This window comes from Eleutherodactylus coqui, chromosome 6, assembly GCF_035609145.1.
Source record: "Eleutherodactylus coqui strain aEleCoq1 chromosome 6, aEleCoq1.hap1, whole genome shotgun sequence".
NCBI classification, from domain to species: domain Eukaryota; kingdom Metazoa; phylum Chordata; class Amphibia; order Anura; family Eleutherodactylidae; genus Eleutherodactylus; species Eleutherodactylus coqui.
Window position 1 is genome coordinate 59,561,904 of NC_089842.1, and position 12,370 is coordinate 59,574,273.

General features: G+C 41.2%; 1 protein-coding gene across 4 annotated transcripts in view; it reads left to right on the forward strand.

Annotated features, from left to right (window-relative positions):
* The window catches only part of AGRN (agrin), a 497,317-nt gene that overhangs the window by 414,685 nt on the left and 70,262 nt on the right, over positions 1–12,370 (forward strand). For all 4 annotated transcript variants that reach the window (XM_066606893.1, XM_066606896.1, XM_066606895.1 and 1 more), the window contains one exon: positions 5,033–5,160. In XM_066606893.1, coding sequence (XP_066462990.1) covers positions 5,033–5,160 — 128 coding nt within the window. The remainder of the gene's footprint in view (positions 1–5,032; positions 5,161–12,370) is intronic.

A 12,370-nucleotide genomic window follows, 5' to 3' on the forward strand; every position in this document is an offset into this window, starting at 1 on the left:
TAATGGAACAACCCTTTGAAGTATAATCCAGTTGGAAAAAAAGTACACATGCTGGAAAAAGTTCACAGATTTTTGTTTAACTAGTGAATTTGCTATGGTTTGTCTTTGATAGTTATCATACAATCTGGAATTTAATTGCAAATGTCACCATTTTGGGATTTTAGTTATGTGTATAATAAACTAGTGGTGTTCAGAGGTCTCTAGCGATGAAACTGTGGGGTTTAGATTTCTTGAAGAAAAAAAAAACATGCCATATCTATAGGAACATATACAAGGAGCACCCATTGTACCATATCTATAGGAGCACGTTAGAGAAGCACATTGTACCATATATATAGGATCACGTGCAAGGAGCACATTGTACCATATCTGTGGGAACATGTACAAGGAGCACCCATTGTACCGTATGTATAGGAACATGTACAAGGAGCGCACGTTTTACCATATCTATAGGAACATGTACAAGGAGCACCCATTGTACCATATCTATAGGAACATGTACAGGGCGCACATTGTACCATATGTATAGGAACCCATACAACGAGCACCCATTGTACCATATGTATAGGAACATGTACAAGGAGCACCCATTGTACCATATCTATAGGAACATGTACAAGGAGCACCCATTGTACCATATGTATAGGAACATGTACAAGGAGCGCACATTTTACCATATCTATAGGAACATGTACAAGGAGCACCCATTGTACCATATCTATAGGAACACATACAAGGAGCGCCCATTGTACCATATCTATAGGAACATGTACAAGGAGCACCCATTGTACCATATCTATAGGAACATGTACAAGGAGCACCCATTGTACCATATGTATAGGAACATGTACAAGGAGCGCACATTTTACCATATCTATAGGAACATGTACAAGGAGCACCCATTGTACCATATCTATAGGAACACATACAAGGAGCGCCCATTGTACCATATCTATAGGAACATGTACAAGGATCACAGATTGTACCAAATCTATAGGAACATGTACAAGGAGCACCCATTGTACCATATGTATAGGAACATGTACAAGGAGCACACATTGTACCATATCTATAGGAACATATACAAGGAGCACCCATTGTACCATATCTATAGGAACACATACAAGGAGCACCCATTGTACCATATCTATAGGAACATGTACAAGGAGAACACATTGTACCATATATATAGGAACACATACAAGGAGCACCCATTGTACCATATCTATAGGAACACATACAAGGAGCACCCATTGTACCATATCTATATGAACATGTACAAGGAGAACACATTGTACCATATTTATAGGAACATGTACAAGGATCACACATTGTACCATATCTATAAGAACATGTACAAGGATCACACATTGTACCATAAATATAGGAACACATGCAAGGAGCACACATTGTACCATATATATAGGAACATGTACAAGGAGAACACATTGTACCATATATATAGGAACATGTACAAGGAGAACACATTGTACCATATATATATATATATATATATATATATATATATATATATATATATATATATATATATATATATAGGAACATGTACAGGGGGAGCACATTGTACCATATATATATATATATATATATATATATATATATATATATATATATATATAGGAACATGTACAAGGGGAGCACATTGTACCATATATATATATATATATATATATATATATATATATAGGAACATGTACAAGGGGAGCACATTGTACCAAATATATAGGAACACGTGCAAGGAGCACATTGCACCATACCTGTAGGAATATTTACAAGGAGCACATTGAGCCAAATCTATGGGAACACATGCAAGGAGTGCACATTGAACCACATCAATAGAAACATGTACAAGGACCACACATTGAACCGTATCTATGGGAACAAATGCAAGGATTGCATATTGCGCTTCATCAATAGAAACACGTACAAGGAGCACACGCTGCATTATATCTATAGGTTTTTCCAACATGACAATGGAAACCTAGAACAATGTCTTTACAGTGCCACCTATTAGAAGGTAACATTCCTACAGTACTATGTCAGACCTTTTATCAAGCCTTGTAGTAATGACTGGTAATTACGAGACAAAGCCAGAGTCCTCTCCAGAAGGAAAAGATAACCATGTACAGACAGATTGTTTCAGGGTGATTGCCCCTCATCAGTGTGCAGTAGGTTCCTGGCTTGGCTACCGAGAGGCCTATAGAGGTGGGTCAAGAAGGGTATTGTTTCTCCCAAGGGAGAACAACTAGAAGGTGTGAAGAGACGTACAAGACCATCCATACTCCTCTGGGAAATATGTAAATGGAAGATGGAACAATGCCTTAATAGTGAAAAAAATAACCATGCACTGACAGACTGTTCCAGTTTGATTTCCAGAGGAGCATGGTTGGCCTTATAAGTCTCCTCACACCTTCTAGGTTCTCTCTCTAAAGAGAAATGATGCCCTTCTTGACCCACATCTATAAGGCTCTCACTAGTCATGTTCTAGAAACCTACTGCACTCTGATGAGGGGTAATCCCCCCCCCCCAAATAGTCTGTTTGTGCATGATTATCTTTTCCTTCTGGCTTGTAGGAATGCTGCCTTTCAATAGGAGGTGCTGTAGAGGAATAGTTCCATCTTCCTATTTGCATATTTCCCAGAGGAGCATGGATGGCTTTATACCCTTCCTGTCTAACATTACAAATCCCTGAGCCAACGTACAGTCAATAAATCTAGGAGTACACACCTACTGTTATGGATTCTGCCCCATAATGTTTTTCACTAGAGACCTCTGAACATATCTAGATTAATTATAATCACCCTGCATAAAGGAAATGAGATTCAACTTAAAGGGGTGCTCCCATTTAGCTTTACATGGCCGAGATGGGAAAACCCAACCACAGTTCCAAAGAAGCCAAGCCACTGCTTCCGTAGCTCTCATTGAAGTGAACTCGGGTAGTTATGTAAACAGCGTAGCGTATGGTAGCGTGCTGCATTATTTCTGTAGTTCTTACTCCCTTAATTGAAACCATGCTCGGCTGGGTGCTTGGCTCTTCCTGTAGGCTCCAACAGCCGATAACCATAGCAGCGGTTTCCCTTTGGATAACATTTCAAGGACTCATTCACACTTGCGTATCAAATTCTGATGCATAATACAGCTTTCCCTTATACATTTTGTTCGCTATTTGTTTCCATATTTTATCCATTTTTTCTGTATTGCGTTCCAAGATGTCAGTTTATTATCTGCGTTAGTTACATATTCAACTAATTGAGTCCTGTGGGCTGGAAATAGTCCTCCATTTTCAGTATGTCGTATAATGGAAAAAAAATGCTAGAAGCATAAAAAATTGCATTGCAGTAATGGAAATGAAACACTTATATGGCAGAGTTTTTTTTAAATAAAAAAAAGAATAAATATGAATCTGTAATACGTAAGTATGAATGAGCCCTAGTAATGTAAGGCTACACCAATCATTAATATACTTGTCTTTATATTGACACAGATTAGAAATACTTAGCCATATGTAATATAAACCCATAAAGGATAGGGATCTCTTTAATATAAATCAAAATGGGTTTCTCATCTCTAAATGAAGCTAAAAAGGGTTGGTGCCCGTCTGCTCCCTTATTCTCATACCTTATAGAAGATGGTTAGTGTCAGACGCAGGTTGATTTCCCTCCTCTCCCGTTTCCTAACTGTGTGGGTAGGTGTGGAGTGAGACCTTTGTATCTAGGGAAGAGCCTTCACTCTGTCCCGAGCTAGGAATCTTTCATCACTGCTTCCGTAGTGGCCGCCTTAGCTGCCTCTATATTCGTGTAATGGTTAACAGCCAAATAATATTCAAATAGAATGTATAAAAAATATTGTCCATTTTTATCCCCGTGCTCAATATTAGATCTGCTGTGTGTTTTGATGCTTAGATTCCAAGACTTCAAATAGAAATATAGAATGTAGAACTTGGGCTACAACTTTCCTTTGCTCAGCTCCAACCTATAAAGTGTTACATCCAGGATATGTCAGACGGACACCGTTTGCTATAAGGGGGCCCGTCCGGGTTCAGGCATGTTCTGGATTTTTCTGAAAAAAATAGTGTAGCATGCTGAACTATATTGTTCAGGTTTTTTTGCCCGATTTGCTTTGGAACCTTCAGCACAGATGAGACCAGAACCTATGGGTTAATTCACATGGGCGATTTTAACATCTGAGCTCTGTCCAAGTTTGAAACTGACAGAACTCAGACCCTTTAATGCCAATGCCAATGTCATTTGACATGTGTGATTTTTTTTTTCACGAATGGTCGGTCCGTATAAAAAAAAAATCCTATACTAGTGAGGTTTACAGACCAGAATCACCCATTCAAGACAATGGGTGTGCTTCTAAAATGGAATGTACTGGCATGACATACGTGTGCACTCCTTTTGTCTATTCACGCACCCACTATCTTCAGTGGGAGTTTTAATTGACATCACTTTCCTTTTTTATTTCTTGCCCTTGTTAAAAATGCAAAAACTGATGTAAAATTCAGTGAAATTGGTTAGTTTTTCATTGACCAAAATTGCACTCGCCCATGTGAATATAGCCTTAGAGTCATGAAATCTGAATATTCCATAAACCAGACTGCATGGAGATCCCTCTTCAGTACTTTTGTGGATGTAATTGTCTAATCTTTCTTACCTATGTCTTCCTGTTTAACTGCCTTTTCTTTTTATTTTTTTTTATTGCCCAACTAGTACAGGCTTCGTATTAAGCCGTTTCTCACGGGAAGTTATCCTGACCGGTAAAGTGACGTGCTACTTGCCCTCTTCACGCACAGGATGGCGTTACATATACATCCCCACTGTAAATCAATTACTAACCTTCCATAGTTCCGCCCCGTGTCATGCTACTAACCTCGCACCAGGCACTGGCCATAAAATTTTTCACCTGTCAGATGGGCATAGGGCAGAGCGGTAGGCAATTTCTAGAAAGTGGAAACTATCATTGCATTGCCTTATTAACTTGCATATTTACCCTTCTCCTATTTTCCCAGAAACGAAAACATTTGAAGGGGTTCTCATCGTTGAGGAGCTGGAAGGCCAAGAGGTCTTCTACACCACCGAGATGTCAGACTACAAGTCGGAGCTGTTTGGCGAGACGGCCAGGAGCATTGAAAATGCAGTAAGTTCTCTCTCTCCTGGAATAGCATTACTGTCGATGGGTCGCCCATCAGATTCACCGCTGTTCACGTAATTATCCGTAAGACAGATTTTATATTGCGAAATCCTGTATATAAAATAGTGTTCAAAGGTGAAGCTTCAGGTATTGAAGGCCCTGATAACCAGGGACCGAAGTTTGGCAGGGCCAATTGCCTTCCTATAAACATTCACTTTTAATTTTCAGAGAAATGGAAAATTCCACACAGTGTGACTGCCAAAGCGGCATAGGCTACATAATCTAAAACTTCAAAGTCGGATTAGTAGTCAGGCAGACAGTAGTTTTCACTCAGGCATATTATATGGGTACATCCAATTAGCTTCTAACCGGCTGCTGGCAGGGACTACTGAGAAGTTGCTGCTGAGCATTACTGAGAATTCCTTTGCTGTTGAATATTGATATTGCTGGGTGTTTTACTGTGTATTTCCATGGTGTGACATTGTTATTATGTGCTAGCATGACTGAGTGTATATCTCATATATTGTTTGGCATATTGCTATTATAATTCCACTCTACTTCAATCAGGTCTGCCTGGTGAATTTTCGCTAACTTTCAGCAGCTCTTACAGTGGCTGCTTTGGCGCAATATGCAGAACTAGACTGTTGCCCATTCAATTAAATGGGCGCTGTGTACGATTTTGTTCCACACATTCAGGATTTGATTAGGATTTTGGCACGCATCTACACCTAAAAGCTCATTCCACGTCCAATTCAAGTAAATAGGGTGTTTTATAGGCTGCGGATTCTTATTCGTTCAATGGGAAAAACAATCCTCAAGAAGGGTATGCAAATTCTTCTTGCTGCTTCCGCATTGAAAAACTGGACATTGACCCCATTAAAGAGGTTGTACGACCATAGATGTTTATTACCTAGCCATAGCATAATTGATAAAAGTCTGATAAGTGGGGTCCCCTTCCTGAGACCCCCTGATCCTGAGAATGAGAGGCCTGAGTCCCACTATTCTTGTGACTATAGGCTCAGCTGCAGTGACGTCAGATTGAGTGGCGGTCACACATGTACAGCACCGCTCTGTTCATTTCAATACTTACAGAAGTAGTTGAGTACAAGTGCTTGGCAATCTCCAACAGTCCCATTGAAAATGAATGGAGGAATGTCACAGAAGTGCGACCGCCGCTCCATTCAATTTCCTACTTATTGAGGAAGATGCATTAGGTGAGCAATGAGGATGAGAGGGGGACGCGTTCGTGGGATTGGAGGGCGTCTTAGCAGTGAGACCCCCACCCATCAGACCTTTATCACCTCTCCAATCAGACCTGATTTATCACTGATTTTGGTCCAGATCTGCTGCAGATTTCCTCCATTCAATTTGAATTCAATTGAAAGGGTCAGATCTGCAACAAAATCTGCAGCAAATCGGCTCCCCTAAGGTCGTGTTCACACAACGTATGCTTGTTTGCCTGCACATTTGCACTACATTTTGGTTAAATGGGTGTTGCATATTTGCACACACAAATGCGTGTTTTACTTTCCTTCTTGCGTTTACAAATCATGCGCGTTTACACAAAAAACAAGCAACCACACTCCCATTCATTGAAATGGGCAATTAAGTCCATTAGCTCAATATCTGCTATTTTCGTGCACAAAGGCGCAGAAAACTAGAGCATGCTGCGTATTTATTTGCGCAAATGTGCGCGCAAAATGCTTGTATGTGAAAAAAACAATTAAAATCAATGGGATCTATTCTCTACTTACTGTATGTGAAATTTTTTTGTGCGCAAATACGTCCGTGTTAATAAGCCCTGAGGCTGGATTCACGTGGACATATTTGCGTGTGCATTACACAGAGAATAGAACCTATTGATTTCAATGGGTTTGTTCGCATGCGTGTATTTTGCTCACATTTCATTTGCGCCAAAAAATACACTGCTTGATCTATTTCGTATGCATTTGCTCACGAAAATAGAAAATGCTGAACTAATTAACTTGATTGCCCATCTGAATTAATGGGAGCGTGGTAGCATGTTTTTTGTGAGCGCAATTGCGCAGGATTTACACGTACAAAAAGTACAGTAAAATATGCAGATGAGCACGCCAATACACAACGCCCAATCTGGAAAAATGTGCGCAAACACCCTTACGCTTCTCTGAATCTGGCCTAAATGTGTAGTGCAGTATCAGCTGTTCGCCACTGGGTGGTGAAGAAGTATATTTACAAGTGGTCCTCGCTGAATGGCATCTCCAATTAGTATGTGAGAGGTTGCATCATGAAGACAACCCGGCTCCGTATACCCTATATGGGCAGGGGGACATCATACGGGCTGTGCTGTTGTTTACTACACTCCGTTCTGCTTGCGGAAGGTAGACGGGACTTCTCGGTGACATCGGAGGTGTTACGGCGTGTTGATTAAACTCTACTTGGACCGTGTTTTTCAAAGAAAAGGCCAACAGCTTAGAATACAACGAGAACCAAAATAAGTTTCTCCGCTCACAACCTTGTCAGATTGCAAAGGGCATAATTTAATTAACACCTTGTTAAGCTGAGAAGCAGTGGCAGCCCAGAAAAGTGAAAGAATTCTGCTTCTGACATTTGAAACTAAAGTTCATTTTTTTTTCCTCCTCAACTTTACATCTCCAATCTGAAACCAATTTATTAGTAATTTGTTTTTAATCTATTCCACGTATCTGTTTGCTTTATAGTAAAAGCGTGGAATTTCCGGCATTAAATTCAAGACACATAATAGAAGCGTACGAGTCGGTGTAGAGGACACCTACACGGACCTGTCACCTATACGGGCCTTATGAGATGACTGTTTACAGAAGTGAATAGGGGGATTAGATGGTATTGCGGTATATTATTATTAGCATATGTGCAACGTGTAGGATGCAAGTGGATGGGGTGTGATGGCACGGCGGTGACGGAGGCTGTTCGTTGCTGCAAAATAAACTTTACTAAATACAACAGAATTTACATTAAATCACTCCATAAGGAGGCTTACTTGCCTAAACGATGCACAACCATCTACAGTGGGGTCTACTATAAACATTACATTTAACCCCTTTTTTAACATGGAGCAATTGGCAATTTCAGCAGTTGTCCTTTAGGCAATACATGCTACATGCTCCTAATTGTCCTTTAAGCACTTACCATATTATCAACTATTAACCCTTTCCAATTCACTGTCTGATGTCTGAAGACATTCTGATTGAAGGCTGTACAGCTCCGATGTCAGAAGACGTCCGTCAGGGTATTCTTACTGTATATTACTGGACGCTCTGTTGTCGGGGGCCTCTCAAGCATGTCCCATACTGCAGTACTGGCTCTAGCCAGCAGATGGCGCCATTGTATAATGGCAGAAAGAGAAAGCCCCCTAGGAAACCCTGAAACCAAAATTGGATTGCAAAGGGTTAAGAATTTGTCTTTTAAGCAATAGTCCTTTGAACCCCAACTCTCCATCCCTTCCACCTGCCGTAACACTGGATACCACAGGTTTAACACACTGGGCTCATGGTCCAAAAGGATACGTCTTCTGTAGACTCTACAACAGGAGTGTTGACAACTTGACGGTCTCTCAGTTTCTCGGACGTTCTCTCTCTTTCTCGGAGCACCTCTTCCTTTTCTGCGGCTTTTCTCCCTCTCTCGCGCCAGCTCCCCTCCACTTGCACATACAAAGTTCTAACTCGCCTTTAGTCCTGTGTACGGAAGCACTTATCAAGCCACTGTCCTTTGGGTACCAGCTCTCCACATCTGACCTCGGCCTCACTTTATCTTGTCGTAGCTTGTATTCTCATCATCTTAGTCTCTCTCCAGTGTCCTCATCGGCATGCACATACCAACCACCGGCTGTTACGGCTCTCTCAGGAATGAACAGGAGCACTCACTATCTTTTGGCTCTTGTACTTCTTGGACAATTTGCACATATTGCCCTTCCTCCCAGACATCATCTTTAAATTGTGGGAGGTCTTTCCTCCCGTCTGCTTACTCACAGTCCGAAAAAAACATGGGAGCGTCTACCTTCTGTTGGTCTCCATGTCTCACTTTATTTAAAATTCTTACTTACGCAGTGGCTGCTGTGCAGACCTTTACAATGCCACTCCGTATCTTGCTCATGAAATCTTGCTCCCTCTCCTGCCATGTGCCACGCGTGATCTTAAGAGCCAGTTGTTTGGGCGGACTCACATTTTGAACTTTTTAGCCGCTCTGTAGCATGCGGAGACGACCCCTGCAGCACTGTCTTCTGAAGCAACCTCCACTACTTTCATGCAGTCTGCTCTACAGTTAGTGCTCACACAGTTTTTACACCTGTCTAACTGGCCATTTCATCACACAGAGCCTAAGAGGGACATGTGACCTTTTCTGGAAGGTCCTTCTAAAGTAACACAAACAGTTCTACTATATTTACAGGCACACCTATCGTCAAACCCCTATTACATTACAAGATAGTAGACTGAAACGGGTAAGACATTTGTAAATATCAAACTATATATGACCATCTTAGTAATATTACTAGCTGGAATCAACAAGTGCAGTGAACTTCCTTTATAGGGGTTGTTAAATAGACCATCTATTTTATAGGAGGATCACCACACAAATCAGGGCGTCAGTCCACACGGACTGCTCTCCAGATGTCCGGGACATGAACAAGAGTGGTCCTGGTGGGATACCCACTTACAATGGATGTGGGTCAATAAAACTTGGTCCTAAATCATTGTATAGTTAAAAGTTATGAGTGTTATTCTAGATGATGACTCTTTCCTAACAGGCCTCCATCTTTTCTAAGCATTCCTGCAAGGCTTTAAAGCAACATGGGGCTATTTTATATTATTTCCTTGATGGTACTGACTGGGAGGGCACTGGAGAAGAAGCTGGGCAGGACCTAGGCCGCTTCCACAGAGCCTGCACAGTCTTAAAGACGTTTTCCGAGACTAGAATAAAATTCTATGGTAAGGGAATGCGTTAAAATAAAAAGCACTACTCTCAAGTAAAATGCTCCTATGATCCAGCACATCTGCAAGCATCTACAGCGCCGTTCATGGCAGCATCACTGCTGAAACCAATGACTGGCTGCAGCAGTCATGTGAACAATGCACATGCTTCTGGGACTGGACCAGCTGGGACCAGAGCAGCTGTGCTGGATTGCCGGACTATTCAATGCTGAGTAGTGCTTATTTCTTTATTTTAACCCATTCCCTGCCTATATAATTTTTTTTTGTCTCAGAAAACCCATTTGAAGGATTTCTCAGGTTAATTTCTAAAAAAACAAGAAAACCTAAAGTAGCTGCTCTATGACCTTTATAGTGATGTAATATCCCCCATCATATCACTTCATCGCATTATCACCTTAGCAGTGCGTATTGGGTGAGGTGAATGGCTCTTTTTGCAATGCCCTGGTGCATCTTCAGATTAGCAGGTCAGAGCTGTTCTTGACTGCGGTTGACTTGTGAGAAGCTACTGTTAATATCACGTAGATACTATGGAGACTTGTGGAGTCTCAGAAAGTGAAAGGGAGGGGGAGGACTGAGTTGATGCGACCGTCTATCAGTCAGTGAGGACCTGTGCATGTGGTGGAGTTTGGGGTGCCTCAAGTTGACATTTTGCACCAGGACTTATGAGCCTTTAGCAACACCTCTGGGACCATGTATAAGACCAGGGCTACACAACGAACTTGGTCGCGACATAGGTCAGATGGCCAAAGATCAAGGTATAGCTCTGAGATTTTGCAGTCACGGTTGCAGCAACTTAACCGCATTGACTGCAAAGTCACAGGTCTATACTGCAGTCATTGGCTGCATCATTGTGTTGCGGCCAAAGTGGCCATGTAGCCCTAGTCTGATTCTCCATAGCCACTGCTAGTCGTTGGCACACACAACCAGGAAACCTCACGGTAAAGTGCCACTTTATTCGTAATAAGCTCCTAGAACTTTTCTTATGCATTACTTACAGCCGTTTCCTAAATCTCTCCTCAAGGAACCCTTCCCTCCCTCTTGGTCATGTCTTAAGGATTTCCTTAATGTTGCACAGATGGTTTCATTAGTTTCACCTAATTGACAATGCTTTCCCTATGGGGAAATCCTTAAGGCATGACCCACCGGGGTTCCTTGAGGACAAGATTACAGAAGTGTTTGCTTGGCTGTAACTTTTTATATTATTATATGGGGTTTTAGACGTGACTGAGTAAGTGGAGGGATGGCTTCCTCACTTTTCTCTCTCCCCTCCACATCACCAGTATATTTCTGTTCTTCACATCTTTTTCTCCCTGATAACAAAGGCTGTGCGTGCCGGATAGCGGAGGAAGACGCGCCAGTCTACTGGAGAGCAGATAAAGGATTTGCGGCTGTGTGGTCATTGAGATAATATTTTAAAATCCCTTCTAAGAAGTACATGCCAAAAGATACAGATCAAACCGTGTCTATAGGCTTATCCCCATCTGTTTACTTTTGTTATGTTTCGCTTTATTTGATGATTGTTGCTTTAGTCTTTTGGCAAATCGATGAAGCTGTGTGGATTGTGCCAACCAGAAGTGCATATAGTACAATAATGTAATAACGAGCTGATTTTTTTTACTAGTATGTAGAACGAAGTTCAAGAGTTAGTATAATGGGAGGGAAGCGCCCCCTGCTGGTTGGCAACTGGCATCTGTAATACTAATATTTTGTCGGTTATCATTATCAATTTTGACCATTAAATAAAAAGGGGAAAATGGGGAATAAGAGGAAAAATCTAGGCATCCAGTCAGAGATTGATAAAAGTATTACTTCTTACTTTTTATTTCATTCTAATATTAAAAACTGTTTGAAATCTCCATCTGCACAAAACACGACCACATCTGCCTAGGCCGGCCGTAATGGTAAGAATTCATACTTGTCTATATTATATTACATATTTGTCTGTGATATCGATGCATACTGATGTCAGAAAGTGTCGATTATACAGAATTATCCATGAAATCGGCCCTGAACCTCACATTGGAGCAGAATACAGTACACAAAATGATCCTGCTTATCCTACCCAGCACTTCCCCAATTTCTCATCTGCCTTTCTGCCAACACTTGCTAGTGATGGCAAAATCGATAGAGAAGTTTACAAGGGGACTAGATGTCTTTCTAGAACACTATGACATTACAGGATATATACATTAAATAACCAGAAGAGTAGTTGATCCGGGGATCTATCGACTGCTAATTTTGGAGTCGGCTAGAAACTTTTCAAATGTTGA